The sequence below is a fragment of the Leuresthes tenuis genome, unplaced genomic scaffold (assembly GCF_036924035.1).
Source record: "Leuresthes tenuis unplaced genomic scaffold, fLeuTen1.0.hap1 SCAF_7, whole genome shotgun sequence".
Taxonomy (NCBI): domain Eukaryota; kingdom Metazoa; phylum Chordata; class Actinopteri; order Atheriniformes; family Atherinopsidae; genus Leuresthes; species Leuresthes tenuis.
Genome location: NW_027325361.1, coordinates 2,652,252 through 2,678,509, shown reverse-complemented (window position 1 = coordinate 2,678,509; position 26,258 = coordinate 2,652,252). Strand labels below are relative to the sequence as shown.

At 44.6% G+C, this 26,258-nt stretch overlaps 2 protein-coding genes across 2 annotated transcripts in view; both read right to left on the bottom strand.

The window, feature by feature from the left end:
- Window positions 1-26,258, bottom strand: part of LOC140311517 (tripartite motif-containing protein 16-like) — a 252,966-nt gene that overhangs the window by 204,403 nt on the left and 22,305 nt on the right. The gene's annotated exons all lie outside the window — the stretch shown is intronic.
- LOC140311249 (uncharacterized) lies at window positions 811-24,485 on the bottom strand. The gene is made up of 5 exons (XM_072388641.1): window positions 23,988-24,485; window positions 9,999-10,095; window positions 3,923-4,076; window positions 3,694-3,848; window positions 811-1,301 (listed from the first exon to the last, which is right to left on the bottom strand). Coding segments are annotated over exons 1-5 (735 nt in total). The 5' UTR covers window positions 24,315-24,485; the 3' UTR covers window positions 811-1,299.

Sequence of the window (26,258 nt, the reverse complement as noted above, 5' to 3'; positions counted from 1 at the left end):
CTTTGAATTTGCCCACCGAAGCCGTGAAAGTCTGAAGTGGACATTAAATAATCTGGCAACCGAAAACATCCTGCTGCTAAATAAAATGTAGGTTAATCCAGAACTTCTCACTGACTTTAAGTATGAATAAAAGAAACTACCAGAAATCTGTTGTGCTGCAGATTGAGGTCCACAAAGTGCTGAATGTCACTTCGCTGCCTTGGTGTTCCTCAGGGGTCGATCTTGGGACCTCGGTTCCATTCTGTAACTCAGACAACCTGCAGCTGTGTTTAAGGTGTGTTTCCAACACAACACCGGTCCTCTCCTCACTCTCGGTGTGCTAACGTTACATTATCAGCATGTTTCTGATAAAGATGGAGGTCTCCGGGTACAACTGTTTAATGAGGCTAATATATCCAAAATGTTTAAACGCAGTAATTAACGGTACACATGCATTACTACGAGTTACGCTGTGCACATCTCCGGCTTGGTCCATTACTGTTTATGAGAAAGCATCATTTGCTAGCATCTGTAGCTAGCTAACTGCTAACTTCCAGCGAAGCTGCTATTTCCTTCTGGGATCAATAGAGTAACTATCGGAGTTGAGCACTTAAAATGGGTCAGAAGAGCCGCTGTGCTTAAACCAACAGGTATTTTGACCAAAATCGGTCTCGTACATCTTAATCCGACCTCAGAAAGTTGTGTTATATTGTTAAAATGAAGATAATTACACATTTAAAGGGAAATACTCAGATTTTAAAAGATAATGTCTGAAATGTGTGGTGATTACTTCTGACTGATTGATCGATGTGGGAAAAGAAAACACTGCTGTTGTAGAAACTGCTCAGGTTTATTATTCAAATTAATTCATCCAACCTGAGTCCACCCCCCCACACACACTTTAAAATCAGCATCTGGTAGAATTTGATAAAAGCCTCTAAAAGTCGAATCGTTGCTCTGCTGCAGTGACGAAAGCTTCAAGCTGTGGGTTTGTTTTTTGCATTAAATGGAAAAAAAAAAGCAGCAAATTCATTGAAAAACGTGAAGCGGAAAGAATCTGTTCACAAACTCTGAGACTCAGAGTCGACGGTAAGAAGAGACGAACGGTGCGTGAGAAAGCTGCCCTGAAAACAGAAAGAGTCCAGCAGTCGGTAAACGTCTCAAAAGCAAAAGTCTGTGTCCAAGCGTTCATCAGCGTCTCCATCGTGACCTGTTTGCTGAGCAGGCGGGAAGTTTGTACAGCAGTCTTTGTCGGCCCTGGCTCCGCCCCTTCCCGGGCCGCAGTGCTCGCCGTCAGTTCGAGTCATCGCCACGTTGAACTCCTGAAAACACACGTTTGGTGTCATCAGTTAAGGCTGCACATTAGAAATAAGACAATATACAAGTCTGTGTTCAGTTTGCTCAGGTTGAATTTTCCTCATTTCACTTCTTTTATTTTTTTTTTATAATATATAATATAGAATTTATATAATATATAATATAGAATCTATATAATATATAATATAGAATTTTTATATAATATAATTTTTTATTACGCAGCATGTAAAAGAAAATGTTTCCCCAAGTCTGTAACTGATGGTGTCTTTTTTTGTCTCCTTTTCCATGTTATTAGTGCAGTGACCTGCTTCCACCAGCAGGTGGAGCTGCTGCTTCTCCTGTCCTCAGCACAGCGATCCCAACTGGTGTTTTTCATTAGTTTTCTGAAGTGCACAACTTTGTCTTTGATGCAAAGAGGTGCAACATTACAACATCAACTTTACTACCAGGAACACACAAAAAGCTGCTGTTTACTTCCTGTTTCTCAGACTGATGTAAGTCATGTTATTAGTGCAGTGACCTGCCTCCACCAGCAGGTGGAGCTGCTGCTTCTCCTGTCCTCAGCACAGCGATCCCTCCTGGTGTTTTTCATTAGTTTTCTGAAGTGCACAACTTTGTCTTTGATGCAAAGAGCTAACTTTACTACCAGGAACACAAATAGCTGCTGTTTACTTCCTGTTTCTCAGACTGATGTAAGTCATGTTATTAGTGCAGTGACCTGCCTCCACCAGCAGGTGGAGCTGCTGCTTCTCCTGTCCTCAGCACAGTGATCCCAACTGGTGTTTTTCATTAGTTTTCTGAAGTACACAACTTTGTCTTTGATGCAAAGAGCTAACTTTACTACCAGGAACACACAAAAAGCTGCTGTTTACTTCCTGTTTCTCAGACTGATGTAAGTTAGTGTAAACGCGACACATTACTGAGAGTTTCGCTTCTTAAACTGACTCAGCAACTTACTGCTGACACAGCTGATGTTGCATCGACTTGGTGCAGATGCAGGATGTGATTTATGTGTTGTTTACACTGAAATATTCAGTTGTAATTGAAGAAAAATGTTCCTCTGACTCGTTCACTGGCTCTCACACTTTTACCGTCGCGAAAATGAAGCGAAACCTTTGGAGTTTCAGAACTGCTTTTCCAGTTCTGCTCCTTCTGCTATAATTAATCACAGATCCATCTTTCTCCGAGTTCCCCCTCACTTTAAAACTCTAAATCAACCAATTCAGACGGGATTGAAGTCACATTCCAGACTTTAATTTAAACGCCCTCGTGTCAGGCTTCCAGAACAATGGTGGCGACATCAAAGCAGCCACGTTTTCTCCTTCAGCTCATAGAAGCTCAGCTGGATCTGAATCAGCTGACTGGCTCGGCCATGTTTCAGCTCTGAGAAACTCTGGGATCATTATCTTGTTGCTCAGTCCAATGAGTTTGGAGGCATTTACTGGAACTGGAGCAGATCAGATGTTTCTGTCCAGCTGCCACCAGCAGCTCCATCATCAGTGAAGATAAGTGTTTCAGAACCTGTGGCAGCCATCACACCCCCACCACCGTGTTCAGCAGAGGAGCTGCTATGCTTTGGATCACTGATGCAGGTTCTTCTTGGTCTGGTCTGTCCAGAACACCTTTTTCCAGAAATCTGCAGCCCCTTTAAGGACTTTTAGGCAAACTGTGACGTGTCCATCCTGTTTCTGTGGCTAGCTAGGGACTGGATAGTGTAGTGGTATGATTGTCACCTTCCATGTAGGAGATCTGGGTTCAAATCCCCTGCATGAAAGGTACTATCTCCAATAGGGGTCCTTAGGCAAGACCCCCTTACCCTACCTGCCTATCTGTAAGTCGCTTTAGCGTCTGCTAAATGCATAAACATAACAGCTAGTGGTTAGCATGTAGCAGTGGCTAACTAGCGGTTAGCATGTAGAAGTGTAGCCTCTGTGCTTCTGTTCATGAAGTCTTCTGTGGACAGTCGTCTCTGACAGAGACACCTGCCTCCTGAAGGCTGGTTCTGATCCACTGGATGGGCCTTTGAGGGTTTTTTCTTTGGTCATAGTGAGGATTCTTTTGTCTTCCTTGGCCTACCAGAGCGTTCTATCCTCTTAATAATCTTCCAGACAGCTGAGTTCGGTAATCCTACAGTTTGACTCCTGTCTCTGATGGTTTTATTCTCTTTTTTCTTCTTTGGACAGCTTCTATCCTCGTGTTGAACAAGCCGAGGTATCTTATCCCTGCACTGATGAAGCAGTGAAACACGCCTGGAATGAGACTTTAGCCACGTCTGAATTGTTTGGGCTCTATGTCTGGAATAGAGAATCTAATTCAAATGTTTCTTTGAGTTGGGGCTTCAACACTTCTCAGGAGCATCATGTGTGATTGATTATCAGAGGCGTCCCCGATACTCACAGGTCATGAGATGCAGAGCGCAGCAGACGAGCAGCGTCAGCGCAGGAATACCAGCGAGAGGAGCGGCGCCATCAGTGGGCGCGGCGGTGGTCGAGCCCGAGCCGGCCTCCTGTGTCTGCTTAGGAGCCTCAGATTCTGTGACTTTACACTTCTGACTGTAAACACAAACGGAAACAGTTACAACCAGGATCAGGAACTGAATTAAAGGGACCGAGGAGAGCCGACTCACAGCTTTTTCTGCAGGTACTGCTGGGTGGACTCGCAGGCTTCGGTCTGACTCTGAGCCGCCTCCATCTGGCTGTGAGCGGCCCGCCTCAGACTGTTGCAGGAGTTGGTCTCGTGGACGGCGATGGTCAGGTTGTGCTGCAGGACGGCGATGAGGTCTGAGGAAACAACAAAGAGACGTGAGGAACGACACAAACAGCCTTGGACAACAAAGGACAACCTAAATCCATCTCTGACTGGCTCAAACTGATCAGTCTGGACCTGAAAAATGACCCAGTTATGACCCGACTTACAGAGCATTCAGTAATCGTGGGGTCTGTGTGAATATACCTGCTTTTCCACCTCACTGCCACAGTAATTGCTCACATATCTGCTGCTGTTACCAGAAGATTCCACCAGGGGGCACTCCAGCAAACTCAGACCATACAGATCATTTCAGACCCCAAAATCAAACATGGTGCATATCTGGTTATTACAAAAAATATATATATGCAGCCTGAACCCTCTGAGACAAGCTTTCTGTCATTTCTTTAAGGAGTCTTCAGGAATAGTTCTCCAGGCTTCTTGAAGGACATCCCAAAGCTCTTCTTTGGATGTGGGCTGCCTTTTGTTCCGTTCTCTGTCAGATGATCCCACACTGCTTCAATAATGTTGAGGTCCGGGCTCTGGGGAGGATTCATCCCTCCATAAGACCTGTTGCCACTGATTTTCAGTCCACTTCTTGTGTCATTTGGCACAGCTCAGCCTTTTCTCCCTGTTTCCCTTCCTTAAGAATGGCTTCTTGACAGCCACCCTTCCATGGAGACCATTTCTGATGAGGCTTGGGCCACCAGTAGATGGATCAGCTGAAGGTCCAGATGCATCTCTCAGGTCCTGTCAGGTCACAGCTGGATTTTTTCCTCTTTCTTAAGGACATCACTTTCAGATCCTGTTCATCTGCTGTAGATAGTTTTTTAGGCCTGACACTTCTTCTTTTGTCCTCCACTTGTCCAGTTTCCTCAAATGTTTTAAGGACACACTGCACACCATGCTGAGATATGCCAAGTTTTCAGCTAATAGCTCTTTGGGAATCACCTTGTTGCTGCAGAAATCCTATTTTCTGTCTATCAAACTGTTTTCTTTGCTGTTTTTCATAGATGCAGCTAAAGAAATGGGAACAAATGATGTGTCTTTGTGACAGGCTGCTGGTAACAAAGGGCCTAAAGATCCAGTTTAAAACGGCTTCTTTGCTAAGTTGTCTGTTCTGTGTCGACACAACACTGGTTCATCCCTTGAGTTAGGAGCCTTTTTTCTGCCTTAATGGGTCATAGGTCAGAGTTAAGTGGCTTAAATAAAAAAAAGAACTGGACTGAAAATGAGTGAAAATGCAGAAAATGTCCAAAGAAAAACTCTGAAAGAGCTTCAGAAAGCTGCAGAACTGTTGATCAGGACACTTTAAAAGAATAAACAGTCTGGCTGCTTGGAAGGAAACGAGTTCTGGATCAGGAGTTTAAACAGTTCTGCATTTTCCTTTATTTTCATTCCTATTCACCAGCCAGCAGCAGGTCACTCTGCACCCAGCCCTCCTCTTATCTCACACTGTGGCCTTCGGGCTCTTTAACCACATTCACACTTCTGACAGTCTGACTGTTTACTGAGAGTTGTCCAACACAGCAACGGTAACCAGCTGATCCTGAGCCTGTTCTCAGGTGGTTTGGCAGCTGCTGCTCGGTTCAGTTTCAGACGTAGAAGGAAACATCCGTCTTATCACTACTTGCTATGTCAGGAATGATCTGTGCCGCCAGCTCAGTGTTTTCTCTAGTCGGGCTCGTTTTTGTGCTGATTCTGGATCAGATTCAACAACCTGAGGCCGTGAGATCATTTCATGTTTCCAGGAGAATGAAATCTGCAAGGAACAGAGAAACATACCCAAACTTATCCTGGAAACAAGCCCTATTGCTTCTTTTATCTTGGTTAAAGTTCAGTTCTTCTTCTCATCCTTTTAGAAGGTTCGGTCCCAAGGGCGTAACCATGGTTTAGACATTGGGGGGGTTCAAGAAAAACCAAAATTGTTAAGTGCATTATCTACAATTCTTTATTTATATATGAAAAATTGGACATTTAGAACATAGTTTAGAGGACTTCATTGACCATGTAAGTTCACATCTAAAGGAATAGTGTAATTTCTCCGAGACAGTGACTGCCCCCCACTTTGTTTTGGTTAGTTGCTTACTGTTTACTGACCTTAAACACACCTACCAATTACAATTATGCTCTTCCAGTAGTTCTGTAGCAAATAGGACAGCTTCCAATGGAAAACGACCAAATACCCAAAGCATGTTGATGGAAATATTTTAATAAGGACAACTAATGATGTAACAAATTACAGACTTTTCCTTTAACAAAAAAGTTGCTGAGGACTTTTAAGTCCAGGTTCATTTCTATTGTGTCTCAAAATGTGCATTAATGAAAAGTCTAATAGTCTAATGTTATTTTTGTTTTAAGTTGTTTTATTTTGAAAGGGGGCGGAAGTTTATTTTGTTGATTCTGTGTTGGATTTCCTGTTCTGGTACAATCTGCTCTGTTGAGCAGCGGCTCCGTCAAAAGTAGAAGTCCAACGTAAAGATAAGGAGAGCCGCTGCTGACCCGGCGGGTCACTCTCATTGGCTGTTAGCATCAACAACGGCGACCGCGGCGCAGCCGTTAGGTTCCCATGGTAACAAACGGAAATAAACTGAAAATAAATAAGACATAACAAGAGACCGATCCCTTGACAGGGTTCATAAATGGAGAACATGAATTTTACATTTTCTTCTGTATATTGGGGGGGACAGGTTGGTATTTTCTCAATATTGGGGGGGGACACGACCCCCCCAAAGAATGCGTGGTTACGCCATAGTTCGGTCCTCAGTAAATCGGACCGTTTCGTCCTGGCTGACGTGTTCACATAAAACACAATGACTCTTTCATATCTCCATCTTACAGAAATGGATCGTTTCCGTCCCGTTGCTTTCAATAGGAAGTCACCTTCATTAACGTCCATCTGCACTTCCCATCAGGCCACTGGAGGCTCTGAGTCATAGAAAGTCACTTTTTCTGTTTTCGCCGCACGGCAACCAAACATCTCTTTAATCAGCCGACTTATTGCCCGTCCTGTTTATTTAGGAAGGGCTTAAACTGTCAACTGAGACAATAAAGTCGTTAAAGAATGTATTCTGTGGTCATAAAGGTGAGGATTTGGCTCAGAGGAGTCGCCCCCTGCTGGTAAACGTCCCCCACAACACGTGTTAAAGTTTCCGAAATTAATGTCCCATCAAAAACAAACAAAGTAGGGAAAATATGCGCCTTCCTGAGGGAACTCTCCCTCCAAAAGAGGAAGTAGATCTCACATGTGGCAAAGTTCGACAATATTTCCTGTTTTTGATTGTTTCACCAAATTATTTGACAAAGAAAGAAAGAATAAAGAGAAGAAGGCGGCCAAACAGCTGCATGTGAATGAATACGGTGGAAAGGAAAGGAGGGAAGAGGAAGACATGAGAGCAGGAGCTGCTACTGGAGTCTGTGACATGTGACGGCGGCGTGTGAAGCCGCTCCCTCCGAGCCGTTAGCGAAGCGCCGCGAGCTCAGGGGGAAACCCACATTCCACAGTCCTGACCGGGTCCTGTCGGCTGACCTGAGAGCAGCGCCCACAACTGCTGCCAGGACGCTGTGAGGAGCTGCAACTGCTGCCAGGACGCTGTGAGGAGCTGCAACTGCTGCCAGGACGCTGTGAGGAGCTGCAACTGCTGCCAGGACGCTGTGAGGAGCTGCAACTGCTGCCAGGACGCTGTGAGGAGCTGCAACTGCTGCCAGGACGCTGTGAGGAGCTGCAACTGCTGCCAGGACGCTGTGAGGAGCTGCAACTGCTGCCAGGACGCTGTGAGGAGCTGCAACTGCTGCCAGGACGCTGTGAGGAGCTGCAACTGCTGCCAGGACGCTGTGAGGAGCTGCAACTGCTGCCAGGACGCTGTGAGGAGCTGCAACTGCTGCCAGGACGCTGTGAGGAGCTGCAACTGCTGCCAGGACGCTGTGAGGAGCTGCAACTATGGCAACCAGACGCTGTGAGGAGCTGCAACTGCTGCCAGGACGCTGTGAGGAGCTGCAACTATGGCAACAAGACGCTGTGAGGAGCTGCAACTGCTGCCAGGACGCTCTGAGGAGCTGCAACTGCTGCCAGGACGCTGTGAGGAGCTGCAACTGCTGCCAGGACGCTGTGAGGAGCTGCAACTGTGGCAACCAGACGCTGTGAGGAGCTGCAACTGCTGCCAGGACGCTGTGAGGAGCTGCAACTGTGGCAACCAGACGCTGTGAGGAGCTGCAACTGTGGCAACCAGACGCTGTGAGGAGCTGCAACTGTGGCAACCAGACGCTGTGAGGAGCTGCAACTGTGGCAACAAGACGCTGTGAGGAGCTGCAACTGTGGCAACAAGACGCTGTGAGGAGCTGCAACTGTGACAACAAGACGCTGTGAGGAGCTGCAACTGTGGCAACAAGATGCTGTGAGGAGCTGCAACTGTGGCAACAAGACGCTGTGAGGAGCTGCAACTGTGGCAACAAGACGCTGTGAGGAGCTGCAACTGTGGCAACAAGACGCTGTGAGGAGCTGCAACTGTGACAACAAGACGCTGTGAGGAGCTGCAACTGTGACAACAAGACGCTGTGAGGAGCTGCAACTGTGACAACAAGACGCTGTGAGGAGCTGCAACTGTGGCAACAAGACGCTGTGAGGAGCTGCAACTGTGGCAACAAGACGCTGTGAGGAGCTGCAACTGTGACAACAAGACGCTGTGAGGAGCTGCAACTGTGGCAACAAGACGCTGTGAGGAGCTGCAACTGTGGCAACAAGACGCTGTGAGGAGCTGCAACTGTGGCAACAAGACGCTGTGAGGAGCTGCAACTGTGGCAACAAGACGCTGTGAGGAGCTGCAACTGTGGCAACAAGACGCTGTGAGGAGCTGCAACTGTGGCAACAAGACGCTGTGAGGAGCTGCAACTGTGGCAACAAGACGCTGTGAGGAGCTGCAACTGTGGCAACAAGACGCTGTGAGGAGCTGCAACTGTGGCAACCAGACGCTGTGAGGAGCTGCAACTGTGGCAACCAGACGCTGTGAGGAGCTGCAACTGTGGCAACCAGACGCTGTGAGGAGCTGCAACTGTGGCAACCAGACGCTGTGAGGAGCTGCAACTGTGGCAGGACGCTGTGAGGAGCTGCAACTGTGGCAGGACGCTGTGAGGAGCTGCAACTGTGGCAACAAGACGCTGTGAGGAGCTGCAACTGTGGCAACAAGACGCTGTGAGGAGCTGCAACTGTGGCAACCAGACGCTGTGAGGAGCTGCAACTGTGGCAACCAGACGCTGTGAGGAGCTGCAACTGTGGCAACAAGACGCTGTGAGGAGCTGCAACTGTGGCAACCAGACGCTGTGAGGAGCTGCAACTGTGGCAACCAGACGCTGTGAGGAGCTGCAACTGTGGCAGGACGCTGTGAGGAGCTGCAACTGTGGCAACAAGACGCTGTGAGGAGCTGCAACTGTGGCAACAAGACGCTGTGAGGAGCTGCAACTGTGGAAACCAGACGCTGTGAGGAGCTGCAACTGTGGCAACAAGACGCTCAGACCGCAACTACATCAGCAACAAGCTGCTTAAACAGCAACAACAACCCAAAGGATACTTCCTTGTTTATTTAAATTTTTTCTTGTTTATTTCCTTTTAAAGTTCTTCTTAACTCTCTTTCTCTGTCTGATGTTCAGACTTTAACTCAGTTTTTCTCTTTAAAATCTGTAAAAAGTTGATTATTTTTTTTTCTCTCGTCTTCCACACGCGTCTGGAAACATCTGCTCTCCACTTTGCCGTTTTATATTTACGCTTTTGCCTTGTTTACACCATTAAAGAAGCGACTCCCTGCCCAACTTATGCCAGTTCCCCTTCAAACCAACCGGTCGTATTTATTTACAGTGACTCACAGGTAGTCATGGCAACGGAGTAGGGAAAAGCGGCTAAAAATAAAGCCTCTCTCAGAAAGTCTCCTTTCATGGCAGTGATGGAGTTTTTCCTACAGCGTTACCTTCCTGCAGGCTGAGCCGAGCCGTGAGGTTCGCCTCCCTCTCCTTCAGCTGCTCGACGTCCTCCTGCAGCGCGCTGATGTTCCCGCTCAGGACGACCTGGAGGACGAAACAAACACACCCTGGTCACGCCATCTTTGCTCTTCTTGTCGGTTCCTCTGAGCTGAGGTTTGGATGGAAACATGAACTTTAAGCAGCCGATTCCACTAAATTAATTCAAAGAAATTAACTCGACTCAGAGTTAAACATACAGTCGAGACTTTTGTTTATATTTCATATAATTATGAGCATGTTTCCCCTGTAAAGCTGCAGAATTTGAAAGATTTCTGCTGCCATATCAGCCGGGGCGCTGATGAGGGAGATTCTTTAAAATCAAAGGTGTTCCCACTGCTTAGATGAAGCTGGAAAACTGGAGCTTTTACCAGTTCAGAGCCGCTTCAACCGTTTGAACAAGAGCAGAAAGTCACCTCAGAGCCACATTTTTACATCACTGTAAACGTCTGTTTGTGGTCTAAACTTCCCTCCAGCGTTTCCCGAATATCTGCAGGGAGACGGTTTTTCTCCCAGCGTTATTCTCACTTTCCAAACCTCCTTTACGGTCCGGATCAATGCTGATAAAATGTTGAATAAATCAAATAGCTGTTTTAATCAAATCAAAAGCTGCTCTGACACTTCAACCTGTGTTTTATGACAAATATGCCTCCTCTTCGTGTTATTTTCTGTCAGAATACTATTTGTTTTCCATATTTTCTTCCCATCGTTTGACTTCACGACATCAAACGATGGGAAGAAAATACCAGATCTGAGAACAGAAACAGGTGATTGTGCTCCTAATGTCCTTCATATTCATATCAGAACTGCTCAGACCTCAGAAACTCTTCAAGGGGAACTCCGGTATTTTTAAACCTAGACCTTATTTCTGGCATGAGTGGTCCCAGTAGAGTGCCTGTGTAGAAATCCCTCCGTTAGCTCTCCTATAGCTGCAGGTAGCCACATAACAGCAGCTATGAGCTAACAGAGCTATAGCACACGTTCATTCATTCATTCTTCTTAAAGTATTGGTGAAATAAAGACAGATAATGCCTTATTTAGAGGCTGCATTCCCCTTTAAGATGCTTCTTCTCTTTGGCACCTTGATTTTCATCCTTTGTTTTGTTGTAGTTTTTTGAAAAGTTTCACTTATTTTACTGATTCTTTGTGTTTTACTGGGTTTTTATGGATTCTTTTCCTTAATAGCTGTTTGTTTGTCGTGTTGCATTGTGGGAATTTTAACAGAGTTGAAAACTGGAGCTTTTAGCAGTTCAGAGCCGGTTCAACCGTTTGAACAAGAGCAGAAAGTCACCTCAGAGCCACATTTTTACATCACTGTAAACGTCTGTGGTCTAAACTTCCCTCCAGCGTTTCCTGAATATCTGCAGGGAGACGGTTTTTCTCCCAGCGTTATTCTCACTTTCCAAACCTCCTTTACGGTCCGGATCAATGCTTATAAATGCAGGTGCGTGCGACTGTTTAACTGTCGATTAAAACGCTGAATAAATCAAATAACGCCACGTTTCTTTCAAATCAAAAGCTGCTCTGACACTTCAGCCTGTTTTTTATGACAAATATGCCTCCTCTTCGTGTTATTTTCTGTCAGAATACTATTTGTTTTCCATATTTTCTTCCCATCGTTTGACTTCACGACATCGCCGGATCAGTCTGGTACAGCTCAGTCTCTCAGCTGTCCAGAGAGACGTTAGCAGCGCCTTTCTGACTCATTTTATCCCTGAAAGCAGTCACTCAGCGCTTCGAATCAGACGCCAGGTGCAGCTCCTGAGAAACAACAAAGCTCAGGAAGAGAAAAATGTTCTTTCGCTTGTGGCAGCTTGATTTCATGGAGGAAACAATCTCGTAAGTCTGGTAAAGAACAAACATTTCAATGGAATAATCAAAAGAAAAGTCGAGTTGCTGCAGCTGAAGACCAGAAGCTCCACCAGCTCCTCAAAAAGTTTTATTTTTAGACTCAAATGGTCAAAAAATCAAAGCAATATTCCAACTAAAAAACCAACTTAAACGTCTCATAAACGTAGAGATATTCATTCTGAAGCCATCTCACAGTGAGGCCAAGTCAGAAGATGTGAAACTTCTCCATAAAAGATGCTCTCACTCATCCTCTTCACATGAATACCAGCCAGTACTTCTGGAAGAACTGCAGCTGGAAGCGATTATGGGACTGAATTATCTCCTTTATTTCAGTATTTATAGCAGCTAATTTCCTGATAACTTCAGAGAATCTGACCTCTGCCGTTCACATACTTCAGAGTCATTTCACTCAGTCGGGAATCTTTTCTTAGACCAGATCCAAAGTTTTACCCGGACCCTGAGCGGCCCTCAGTACTGGACCAGTGAAGAGTTGGAGCTGCTTGAAACGCAAATAAGTTGTGAAACAAAAACAGCCGAGAAGAATTGGATGAAACCGTTTACGGCTCAGGAGATGGAGCTGAAAAGATGCAAAACTTTAGTTCAGTCGAGTAAATGTTTTGGTCTGAAACCGGCCCGAATGCCTTTTTGGAAACATTCCTCTCACAGAACGCAACAGCTATAGTTGGATCAGAGTGCAGCTCTTAAAGGAACAGTCCAAACAAAATGTCTCCATCCTGAGAGGCCTCGAATAACACAACCCGCTCAGAGAGTGCTGATAACAGATCTGATGCTGCACAGAGCTCCTGATCCTGGTATCCCCGGCTGTCCACCGGCTGCCGGTTCATTTCAGGATCAATTTAAAAGACCTTATTCCTGGTTTTAAGGCTCCTAATGTTCTGGCTCCAGCTTATCTGGAGGAATTTCTACATCTTGATAGTTCAGATTTACCAGATCTGAGAACAGAAACAGGTGATTGTGCTCCTAATGTCCTTCATATTCATATCAGAACTGCTCAGACCCCAGAAACTCTTAAAGGGGAAATCCGGTATTTTTAAACCTAGACCTTATTTCTGGCATGAGTGGTCCCAGTAGAGTGCCTGTGTAGAAATCCCTCCATTAGCTGCAAGTAGCCACATAACAGCAGCTATGAGCTAACAGAGCTATAGCACACGTTCATTCATTCATTCTTCTTAAAGTATTGGTGAAATAAAGACAGATAATGCCTTATTTAGAGGCTGCATTCCCCTTTAAGATGCTTCTTCTCTTTGGCACCTTGATTTTCATCCTTTGTTTTGTTGTAGTTTTATTAAAAGTTTCACTTATTTTACTAATTCTTTGTGTTTTACTCGGTTTTTATGGATTATTTTCCTTAATAGCTGTTTGTTTGTCGTGTTGCATTGTGGGAATTTTAACAAAGTTGAAAATTGGAGCTTTTACCAGTTCAGAGCCGCTTCAACCGTTTGAACAAGAGCAGAAAGTCACCTCAGAGCCACATTTTTACATCACTGTAAACGTCTGTTTGTGGTCTAAACTTCCCTCCAGTGTTTCCTGAATATCTGCAGGGAGACGGTTTTTCTCCCAGCGTTATTCTCACTTTCCAAACCTCCTTTACGGTCCGGATTGACTCTTATAAACTGTTTGTCGTGTTGCATTGTGGGAATTTTAACAGGTTTTAGTGTCTTTTTTAGTGACATTTGTGGAAGTATTTCCTTGATGTTACTCAGCATTTCTGATTGCATCAAACTTGCTTTTGAGCTGCTGCATCGTCTCTTTGTGAAACATCCTCAAAGCTGCGAGAGAAAACCAACCTGTGCTTTTCTCAAAGACCTCAAAACCTCATGAAAGAGATAAAAAGCTCAGACCAGGTGGCAAAAAGTCTGTGGTTTACAGAGTAAAACTATATACAGTTTCTTTTTTGCCAGATTTACAAAGAAGTACTGAAGTATCCTCTCTAAATTCCAATTATAAAAACTGCACCAACACGCATAAAAAACTGGTTTCCCCTCCCATTCGTCACTTTGAACGTCTGCAGACACGTTGATAACTGATCACATACTTCCAAAAGAATTCGTTTGCACAACTTCAGAACAATCTCTACATATATATACATATATACACACACATACATATATACATATACACACATATACATATATACACATATATATATTTTGCCATATATTTGTGTGTAGTAAATTAGCAGCAAAGGCTGAGAGCGATTAGATAATGACGAGACAAATGGTTATCATAACAGTGCTTAAAGTAGACAGAATACCAAGTATTTGCTCTCAAAAGCGACATCTTTATGCAGCTGAGTTTCTCCTAATAAAGCTGCTATCAGGCAGCAAAATGAGTCAGAAAGTGGCCTGATGAGACCAGATGTTGATCAGCAGCTAGAGAAAATCACCTTAGATTTCACCTGTGCTTTTTTTTCATCTTGTGTTTTTGTTACATTAAACATAAGCTGCTTTTTTTAAAGAGACTCAGGAAGGATTCACACATAAACTATGTTTGTAGTTTCATTAAAACACATCATCAGTCAGAGGATTTGATTTGCTGGCACATGCAAAGCAAAGCAACACGAGGCGTCACCCCATTCAAAGTGAAACATATACGAGACACATTCTGTCTTTTTTAACAATTTGACACAGTTTTCTGTGGTCTGACTGACATGAAAGAGGCTTTGGTCAAGAAATCTGTTGGTTTAAGCTCATTGGCTCTTTTCTTTGCACTCCATTGATCCGAAATAGTTTAGCAGTGTAGCTATAAGCTAGCAGTTAGCTGTAAGTTAGCAGCAGATGCTAGCAAATTATGCTTTCTCATCAACAGTATTGGATATTTCCAAGTATTTGCTGTCAAAAGTGACATCTTTATGCAGCTGAGTTTTTCCTAATAAAGCTGCTATCAGGCAGCACAATGAGTCAGAAATAGTGACAGAAAGTGGCCTGATGGGTCCAAATGTTGATCAGCAGCTACAGAAAAATCACCTTAGATTTCACCTGTGCTTTCTGTTTTTGTTACATTAAACATTAGCTGCTTTTTTAAAGAGACGAAGGATTTGCCTGTAAACTATGTACAGACGCAGAATTTATTTCAGCAACACAAGACATCACCCCATTCAAAGTGAAACATATACGAGACATATTCTGCCTTTTTTTAACAATTTGACAGTTTTCTGTGGTCTGACTGACATGAAAGAGGCTTTGGTCAAGAAATCTGTTGGTTTAAGCTCATTGGCTCTTTTCTTTGCACTTCATTGATCTGAAATAGTTTAGCAGTTAGCTGTAAGCTAGCAGTTAGCTATAAGTTAGCAGCAGATGCTAGCAAACAATGCTTTCTCATCAACAGTAATGGACCAAGCCGGAGATGTGCACAGCGTAACTCGTAATGCATGTGAACCGTTAATTACTGCGTTTAAACCTTTTGGATTTATTAACTTCATTAAACAATTGTACCTGGAGACCTCCATCTTTATCAGAAACATGCCGATAATGTAACGTTAACACAGCGAGAGTGAGGAGAGGACCGGTGTTGTGTTGGAAACACACCTTAAACACAGCTGCAGGTTGTCTGAGTTACAGAACGGAACCGTTCAGCTAGAAAGCTTCAGCTAACAAAGTAATGTGGGAACAATAATGTTCATCTTTCAGAAAGGAACAGCAATAACTCCTTAGAAGTTGGTGTACGTCATCTTCATTAGCTTAGCTGTTAGCGTTAGCTGCTGCTAAAGGAAGAAATAAATCAGTAAATAAACCATGAGGAGTTATTTCTCAGATGCTTCCATTTCCCTGCTCTGAAGTTCAGGCTCTGAGAGTTGGAACTGATCCTCTTTGTGGCTCAGTTCCTTCAGTCCAGCGTTGAACTGGACCAAGTTGTTAAAACAGTGGGATGAAAAGTGGCTGCTGCACATTCACAGTCTTTAGCTAACTCTGCTGGAACATTAGCCTCAGATATAGTTTATCCACTGGGCTCTTATATCCTCTGAGGCTGCTGCTGGATGGAAGATGCATGCTCCTCAGTGCAGCTGACAGCAGAACATTTCCACCAGAAGCTGGCTTCATCCGTCCAGCAGGGTGGATGTGAGGGGGCGGGGCTTATCAGAGGAGGCGGAGCAAACTTAAGGAGTGACGTACTTTAGAAATGAAAATCAGAACGGCTCGTTAAATGAGGAACTTTCAACATACAAGGGTTGTGTTTTTGGGGAGTTTTACACCTGCTGCTGACTTCAGACGCCCTGATATATGCTCCCAGGAGCAGGAAGAAGGGATTTTTACACAATACTTCACCTTTAAACCTTAAGCATCAGTCTCCAAACTGGTGAAGGAGGACAAACTGCAGCTCCTGTTGCTGCTCAGCAGGAAGTGATGCAGAGGAAGCATCACTTCTCTTATTATTCGCACACAGAAGCGGTTCACAAACCACAGGTGTGGTTCTTCCTGCCAAAGCAGTCAATCTGAGTTTTCTGCCAAAGTTTCGCTCTGATACAGCTAATTGATTCTTAAGAAATTACTTAAGAAATTACCAAAAAGATGTTTTCAGGCACATCCTTCCACCGACCTGCTGAACAACAACAAACCGTTTGAAGCTGATCTGCAAGTCAGGTGACAAAAATATTCAAACAATCCGATTGTCTTTCCTGTTAATGAGCAGCAACACGTCAACCAAAAGCCAAATCCTCTCCTTCCACATATCACACAGCGCCTGTAAATATCGCACGCAGCCCGGACATTTCACGGCTGAGAGCACAAAGAGCAGGACGGGCAGAACAGATATTACTTTACAGCCCGGAGAACAAAGTCACCCTCATTCTGAGCTGCTACTTTAACCCTTCATTTCTCCCTGAAGGACTTCAGCCAGGGTCCGAGTTTCCAGAGTTTGTCCTTCTTTTCCATCTCTGACAGTCAAGTTGTTTATTATACTAAAAGGAACACATGCACCCCCCCCCAGAGCAGTTACAGGTTCCCCCCCCCCAACAACTGCAGAACTTTCAGAACCTGTTTTTCTAGCTCATAAAGCCACTAACTTCTGCTTGGTTAAAATAGCTCAGGATCATTTAGAAGTTAAAAAACTACAAAGAAACAGGGAGTTTCACACATTTCAATATGGATTAACATTTAATTATCGTCGAAGCTAAACTAAGTGAAATTTTAACAGAAAAGCACATTTAGCACTTAGTTAGAATGAATCATCTCAGTTTTTTTCAGGTTGTGATCATTGATGTAATGTGTGAGGAGCTCAGGCCCAACGTTGTAGAATTACAGACATAAGCTCTAAATCCAATTTGAAACAAAAAATATTTAAGGAATTTTACTTAATCCTGCCGTGCAAAGAGAAGGAGACGAGTTCAACGGGAAATTTGCAGGTAGACCGAGTTCGAGGCTCACTATGAACATTATCTTATTATTATTACCTTATTATTATTATTATTATTATTATTATTATTATAAGGCATTATCTGTCTATTTCACCAATACTTTAAGAAGAATGAATGAATGAACGTGTGCTATAGCTCTGTTAGCTCATAGCTGCTGTGTTGTTGTTATTGGCGGCTATCGGGGGGCTTATAGAGGGCTTTCTACACACTTCTCTACTGCGATGATGTCATCGATGCGCCGCTGCAGCACTTCCAAAACAAAGAAAGACAAAAAAAATATTAAAGAACAGTAAATACATTTTTTCATGGTGAAGAACAGTAAAAAAAAAAAATCGTGTTTTTCTGCTGCATTTACAAACTGTTAAAGTGTTTTTCTTGCTTCAGCTGTGTCTGATTGCTCCATTATTCGTTTTACACTTATTTTTACAGTTTAGTCACTCCAGAAAGAAAGTCCATCTTACTCAAAGTCGTTGTTCACGTTGTCAAAATCTGATAAATATCCTGCCATGTTGCACAAAACTATCAGCAGCAAACTCTGTGTGAAGTTAGCCGACTGTCACAGAGCACGGAGTGAATAAACTGTGCTGCAGGGGGGCGTGTGGATGAAGTGGTCCCAGTAGAGTGCCTGTGTAGAAATCCCTCCGTTAGCTCTCCTATAGCTGCAAGTAGCCACATAACAGCAGCTATGAGCTAACAGAGCTATAGCACACGTTCATTCATTCATTCTCCTTAAAGTATTGGTGAAATAAAGACAGATAATGCCTTATTTAGAGGCTGCATCCTCTAAGCCCCGTTCTCTCCGTTATATGGATCTCCAGTTATCTAAATATCTTCAGAAGGACGCCGACTTTCACCAAACTGTTCTCAGTGAGTAGATGAACGTATTTCATGCCAGAAACAAGGTTTGAAAATACCGGAGTTCCCCTTTAACTATGTTATTGTGGTCTTGAGAAAAACAAACATTTGCAGGCCTTTTTTTTTTTTTTTTTTTAAATTGTTCAAAGTGATAAATTGTAAATTTGCAGCTGTGGGTCTTTCAGGGTTAAAGGAATGCAGCAGAGTTTGATGAAGCTGGTCTCAGCCTGAAGGGGTTAAATGGCACGATGCAATTTTTCTAGCAGCTTGAAGCTGAACACAGGAAGCTGGCAGGAAGCAGAAATCTAACTTTTCTGTGGTTTGTCCTTTCCTGACGTGTACGAATGTCCTGTTTTTCTCAAGGGACTCACATCTTCTGGTCGTCACGATGGTTTCACTCCAAGTCTGAGAAATGTCTGGAGGTCAGAGGTGGTAGTTTTGTTTATCTGTACTTCAACACAACGCATGCTTCTGTTCCCTACGTTTTCTGATGTTTTCAGACTCTGCAGTGTTTTAAAACCCAGCAGCAGAAGATCTGTTTATCAGACAGCAACAATAACAGTTTATAACAGCAGTCTGTCTTAGTTTGGCTCATGAGCCACTTTTCGGTTTCATCAATAAATATTAAAGGTGTCCAAACTTTCCTCATCACAGACATAATGGTGATGATGGTGTTTCTCATGCTAATAACAGCTTTGATTATATAACTGTAAATACAATTAAACAACTAAATATCAGATAAATAAGATTAAATGTGTGGAAAAATGACTGACCAGGATCTGTCCTTTGACTCACATATAAAACTCGTTTCTGCCTTATTTCACCTTCGTAATATTGTTAAAATCAGGAACATCCTGTCTCAGAGTGATGCAGAAACACTGCTCCATGCATTAGTTTATTCAAAGATTGGACAACTGTAATTATTATTGGGCTGTCCCACATATTCTCTGAAAAGCCTCCAGTTCTGATGAGATCTAACAGCAGAGATGTTTCTCCAGTTTTAGCTTCTCTTCATTGGCTCCCTGTTAGATTCAGAATAGAATTTAAGCTTCTTCTCCTCACATATAAAGCTCTTAATGACTCTTAACTCTTAATGAATTATGACTCACACATTGGAGTAAGTCATGGAGTTCCTCAGGGTTCTGTGCTTTGACCGATTCAGAGTAGAATTTAAGGTTCTTCTCCTCACATATAAAGCTCTTAATGACCGAGCTCCATCATATCTTAAAGATCTCACAGTTGGATATTTCCCCAACAGAGCACTTTGCTCTCAGGCTGCAGGTTTCCTTGTGGTTCCCAGAGTTTCTAAAAGCAGAATGGGAGGCAGAGCCTTCAGTTATCAGGCCCCTAAAAGCAGAATGGGAGGCAGAGCCTTCAGTTATCAGGCCCCTAAAAGCAGAATGGGAGGCAGAGCCTTCAGTTATCAGGCCCCTAAAAGCAGAATGGGAGGCAGAGCCTTCAGTTATCAGGCCCCTAAAAGCAGAATGGGAGGCAGAGCCTTCAGTTATCAGGCCCCTAAAAGCAGAATGGGAGGCAGAGCCTTCAGTTATCAGGCCCCTAAAAGCAGAATGGGAGGCAGAGCCTTCAGTTATCAGGCCCCTAAAAGCAGAATGGGAGGCAGAGCCTTCAGTTATCAGGCCCCTAAAAGCAGAATGGGAGGCAGAGCCTTCAGTTATCAGGCCCCTAAAAGCAGAATGGGAGGCAGAGCCTTCAGTTATCAGGCCCCTAAAAGCAGAATGGGAGGCAGAGCCTTCAGTTATCAGGCCCCTAAAAGCAGAATGGGAGGCAGAGCCTTCAGTTATCAGGCCCCTAAAAGCAGAATGGGAGGCAGAGCCTTCAGTTATCAGGCCCCTAAAAGCAGAATGGGAGGCAGAGCCTTCAGTTATTAGGCCCCTAAAAGCAGAATGGGAGGCAGAGCCTTCAGTTATCAGGCCCCTAAAAGCAGAATGGGAGGCAGAGCCTTCAGTTATCAGGCCCCTCTCTGTGGAACCAGCTGCCAGTTTGGCTTCAGGAAGCAGACACCCTCTCTACCTTTAAGATCAGGCTGAAACTTTCCTTTCTGATAAAGCTTATAGTTAGGGATGGCTCAGGCGAGCCTGAAACATCCCATAGTTCTGCTGCTATAGGCCCAGCCTGCTGGGGGAGCTCCCATGATGCACCTCTCCTCCCTCTGACATCATTGCTGTCATTAACTTGTGTTTCTCTCTCTCAGCAGGTATCTCTGGCCTGGTGTTATGGAGCTTGTTGTCCCCTCTTTCCTGTCCTCTCAGCCCCAGCTGGTCCAGGCAGATGGACCCTTCCTGGTTCTGGTTCTGATGGAGGTTTCTTCCTGTTAAAAGGGAGTTTTTTCTCTCCACAGTCGCCTCGTGCAGCTCAGGACGCAGAGAGGAGGCTGCTTCCTTTGAATTGTGATTAGATAACAGTGACCTGGATTATAATTTGCTTGAATTAGACTTTATATTTAAAGTGCTTCCAAGTACCTTGAGGTGACATTTGTTGTGAATTTGTCACTATAATGAACTCAGACACCAAGAAAACATCCTCAATTATCTTATTTTGTCCAAATTCTGAAAGGGGAAACACCAAATCCTCATATTATTATATTTAGAGGCTGAAGCAGATATTTTTTCACCACTTTCAAGTGAAAGGTAACCGAAACTCCTCAGTTATCAGTATGGTTGCAGATCACACACTTAATCTCTATTAGAGCTGCTGAGGTGTGACTATTCTGCAGCATTCATCGAAACGTCGACTCTGAACCAGGCCAGAACTTGATTGATGACTTTCAGGGGTACAGAGTCATGAACAGCAGAAACATTGATGAGAAAAATGCAGAAAATCTGGGTTTTGGCAGAGAAAAGAACGAAGTTTCTGTAAACAAGCTTGTGATGGCGACGCTGCCAAATGCTTTCTAAATCCTGAAATATTTACTCGATGAGTCAGGAGGGAAGAAGTCGGAGTGAGGAAAAAGCAAGGAAGCAGAGTTGGGAGGGGGAGTGGAGCAGAGGTGAAGGAGAAAGGGAGGAGGAGTGAGTCAGGAAGACCACAAGAGGAGGAGAGACCGAGCAAAGGAAAAAACTCATTTTTTCCAGCCAGCGACTCTGAGAATTGGAAGCTGGAAACATTGGGAGCGTCTCCTCTGAGTTTAAACGGCCGGCACGTTGGAGGGAAAAATCATGTCTCCCAGAGTGGAAACAGTGTGGAAAGAGGAGGGAGGAGAAGGGAAGAGTCCCGCTCTGTTCGGATCAGAGCTCTGAAACAGCCTGCAGCTCCACCCCGGAGGTTCCCACATTTTTAGCCGAAGTTTAAACATAATGAATCCCGGCCTCTGGCCTCTGGTCCAGATTACAGGCTCAGAACTGGTTTAGTTGCTCAGGCTGCTTTGACTGGTATTTTCAACATTCACACTGGTTGCACTGGTGCTCCTTATTGATTTCTTGATCTATACACCGCGATCAACTACATTCAGACACAACGGATACATAAACTAACCGGTTATGAGGGTGAATTGAGCTCAACTTGGCCACGTTTCCCAGATTCGTTAAGAGCTTCTTAGGAGCGGTCTAAGTTAGCGCTCCTAAGAAGCTCTTAGCGCTAAGAGCTTCTTAGCGAATCTGGGAAAAGCGGCCCCTCATCTGTAGCTTGTCCAGAGAGGTCTTTTGGCCATAAGATAATCAGTTTTCGCTTCAGTTTGCTGCTGTCTGACACTGAAATGCTGCAGGTTTACAGTAACCGCATTAAAGATTCGACAGTTAGCTAACGGTTAGACCCAGTGGGAGCTAACATTCACATGACTGATGGTTATGATTTGCAATAATCTTGTTTTCATTTTATTTTTCTGCTTGTGGGCACGACGGTTTGTCTATGGCAACGTTAGTCCTTCAGGTTAATCTTCAGGCTCTTCGGTTTGTGCAGGATCCTCGCAACACGGCGTGTAAACACAGCAAAGACATCCAGTCACATTAGCCCACATATCTGACCTGTGAAGCAAAGGATTAAATCAACTTGACGTCAACTTTTAGGGCCGAAACGATTCCTCCAGTAAATAGATTACAAAAAATCCTCGATGTAAATTATCTGCTTCGACGCTTCCTGCCATCAACAGTTATTACTGTCACACAGCGCGCACGCGCTGCGTTTGGAGCAGCTTGATTTGATGGAGGAAACCGGAGAAAACAACGAGGAGCAAAATCAGAGAATAAAACAGGAAATACGAGGCTTTATTAGGATTTCAGCTGCATTAAAATACAGTTTATGAATCAGAGACAGGAGGAGAGAAGCTAACAGATGCTAACACAGCTGGATGTTAGCTACAAAGCTAATAGCTGCTGTGAGGAGGGATGTTTGGAGATAAATGGTCATACCACCCAGCTCTGATTGGGGCTAAAAGCTGCTTCCCGATGTAAATTTCTCTCTTTAGTTTTTATTGCAGAAGTATTTCTTATCAAAGTAATCGATGGAAAACCTAAATAATCGTTTGTTGCAGCCCTAATATGAACCCTCGCCGTCTGTTTTGGACTCAAATGTTACAAATAAACAAAGACAGAAAAGCCTTTACCGTCACGGGTAAAAGTGGTGAAACTGTGGATATTAAACCAAAACTTCACATCCTTTAAAAACCCAGATTTGGTTCTTAAAACAAATCCAACGACGAGTAAAAAGAACGAAAGTTATGTGCTGTAACTTCTGCCAGATTGTTGTGTTGAAGAAGATAAAATTCAGTGTTTTATCTCCATCTCGGGCAAAATAGCGGCTGACCTAACACCTCATTTCTTTGTCTACCAGACAGCAGTTTCAGACCAGCTGCTTTTCCATACAACGCTCGACCAAATCCAAGACTTGTTAATAATTTAGACCTGAGAAGACTTAGCTGGTTCATTACAGGTATGTATCGACAGTCTGATGCAGAGTTATCTGCTCACAGTTCCAGATCATCTGGAAGTTTGTTTCAGTCCCAGTGCAGCTGCCCTGAAGACAAACCACTGACAGACATTATTACCACTTTCTAATTGTTTCCTGTTGCGTGACGGCGCGGCCCGATCTGCCCTGTCAGCAATTCTTTGGGTATGGCTGCTAACGCTCACCATGAACCCGCAAAATTTCATCATCTGCCAGACTGATAACCATCAGGAGGCTTCAGATTAACAGAGGAAACGACCGGCAGCTAAACGCTGATCAAGCCAAGAGGCTGACGCTGATATTAGAACAGAAGGAACAAACAAAAGTGAGTTGAGAACCAGCCAGAGTCACATCTCCAGCGTGGAAAGAAAACTCAGGAACTGCTTCCAAAGAAGGTTAAACTTCTGCAGAGAAGCAACACAAAGTATTCTACAGTAACTGTAAAGCTGTCAAACTCAGGATGTCCTGAGGCAGGAAGTCTCTGCAGCAGGTGATTCAGTATCAGTGAAGTGTCCCTTTTTACACTCAGTCTGTCAAAGCGAAGGCTTCATTAAGACCTGCCTTTAAAGGTGACTCAGTGCAGGCAATATTTACCAGTCACTCAAAGCCATTCAGCTATTCTGCATCTAAGAGACAACGTGTCGTCATGTCAGCTGCCAGAAAATGTCCCATTTCTGCATTTTTACGCCTTTTGAACAGTTATAATCTGGTTCAAGTGATGATGAGAGGCTCTGAAGTTCCAGTTTTCTTTTAATCACCATCAGTTCTGCCATTAAACTGGTGTTAAACTGGTCGGAGGCAGATGAAAACACTGAAGCAGAAGCTGTTTTCTCTGGTTAATGTGGCTCAGATGTACAGAAATAAGAGAAACGTTCCAGCTAATTATTGTAGGTGAAACCGTGGAGGAGGAGAGTCTAAGCAGCCGAGTTATTCATCAGTTCAACACACAACAGTCACTCACGTTTTCCTGCCGGCACTCCTCCAGTGTGGCGTTGGTGGCGTTGAGGCGTCCCAGCACCACCAGGATCTCTCCTCTCTGCCGGACCTGCTCCTCCCTCGCCTCCTCCACCAGCTCCTCCAGAGCCACCTTGTCCTTGCTAAACACCACCTTGGCCCCCTCCAGCTTCTCCGTCATGTCCTGCAGATCGGCCCGGCACTGGGCCGAGCCCTTCAGGTCCGGAGACGTCGCCCACACCACGATGGTGACGAGAGAGATGATGGACCAGAGCGCCAACACCCCGATCACCACATTCTTCACCCTCTGGGAGCTCTTGGAGGCGGCCGCCATGACTGCACACCTGAGGTGGATAAAAAATGATGAGGAAGACGAGCTGTGGAGCGAGCAGCTGCTTTCTGAGAGTCTCAGACTGAACTGAGCCGAGTTTCCTTTCAGGCAGGGCAAGGACAGGGAGGAGCTCCCTCAGAGGGGGACAGGAGGAAGGTAAACCACAGCTACATCACCCCCCCTCCTCCTGCCTCACCCTCGCCGTTACACAACCCCACCCCGAACCTCACCCTCTTCCTCCCCTCCGTGTTGCCGTTATCGAGCCCAGAGAGGAATCAGCGGGAGAGTTACAACATCAGAGAGCAGAGTGAAACACACACAGAGTTCATGGAAAGTTTCGTTTCTGTGTAAACTGTGTGTGGTACAGTGAGGCGGTCTGTTCGAGGAGCAGAAATGAAACTCAGCCAGGAACAGAAACAAAAGATAAGGTGAGAGTTTGCCTCAGGGGAAACTCCCTCTCCCTCCTGACCTGCTGCCAGCTCGCAGCCTCAGGCTCCGCCCCCCACCACCACATAGGGCCACACCCCTTCTTTCTGTCCCAGAGGTTTAGAGGCAAAGCTTTATTCCAGAGCTTCCTGGAAACAGACAAACAGCATTACGATAAACACATGTAATTCTTTCCAGGAGCTCGGGGCCACGATCCAGCTCCGGGGCCCTGAATCATCCACCCATCCACACCCCCCATCTGGGTGGAGTTTCACCAGTAAGCAGCCACAGGTGGGAATCACAGGAGGGCACACAACTGTGACAACATCAGGGATGGCACTGCACCATATTCTGCAGGCTCTGTTAGTTTAAGTTTGGCTTTGGCTCCAAATCTATTGGAAACAGTAAAAACTGATCAATATAATCAGTTTTAGGGCCTCCGTGTGAGACAGTTAACCTGCGTTTCTGTCCACAAACACTGAGCTGAGCGCCGATCACAGCTTAAACACTTCAGAGCAAACACTTTGAGCAGCTTTAAAACTGCTTTATTGGGAATTCCTGGACGACCAACGGAAAGCTGAAAGTCCCTGAAGCTCCACCTGATCCAACCAGCAGAGGGTGCACATTTGTTTTCTGTGTCCAGTATAACAGCAAGATTTATACCTGTTGGACAGACTTCATCCTCACAGAAGAAGAAGAAGAAGCAGGTCGACGCTCTGTGGCATAAGAAACATTTTATTACTTTTAACTCCAACTTGATCCTCTGGTTCTTTAACAGGTTCATTCCTGATAGGATCAGTATCCATTTCACAATGAATCAACTCAGGTTTTCACACTCTGGAGGCCGATTTAGAAAGCTCCAAACTGAGTAAAGAAGAGACGTTTATCCAATAAGTAACTGAGATCAGCTGCAGCATAAAGTAAAGGCTGAATGTGCCGATTTATGCCGTAACCGAGGCAACCGACCGCTTCCAAGTTCTCTGGTTGAGAAATTCAGCTTCCCTCAAAAATCAGCAGCAAACCACAATCTGAGGATTAAAAGAGTAGAAAAAGACTCAGTCAGCTGACCCTGTTTCCTCTGTCCAAACACAGGAAGTGCTGTGAATTTAGATGAGGTCAGAGGTAAACTTTGCCCTCACATCGACAGGAAAAAACTGGAATGAGAGTCTCGTCTTAGAGTGAAAATAAGAGCATTTCAGGACTGTTTTTATACCAGTTTGCTGCTCTGCAGCATTCAGGTGTGTTTTAACACGATGCCAAGGAGGAAAGACATCAGCAATGATCTTAGAGAAGCAGCTGTTGCTGCCCATCAGTCTGGGAAGGGTTATAAGGCCATTTCCAGACTATCTGGAGTCCATCATTCTACAGAGAGAAAGATTATTCACAAGTGGAAAACATTCAGGACAGCTGTCAATCTTCCCAGGAGTGGACGTCCCAGCAAGTTCACCCCAAGGTGAAGAAGCCCAGAGCTACATCTCAGACTCTACAGGCCTCAGTTAGCATGTTAAAGGTTAAAGGTCA

Coding starts and splice junctions, on each gene's coding strand:
- LOC140311249 (XM_072388641.1), bottom strand. CDS start 24,314: ATGGCGGCCGCCTCCAAGAGCTCCCAGAGGGTGAAGAATGTGGTGATC. Junction 10,096..23,987: donor AGGAGTGCCGGCAGGAAAAC/GTGAGTGACTGT, acceptor TTCGTCCTCCAG/GTCGTCCTGAGCGGGAACAT. Junction 3,849..3,922: donor CAGTACCTGCAGAAAAAGCT/GTGAGTCGGCTC, acceptor TTGTGTTTACAG/TCAGAAGTGTAAAGTCACAG.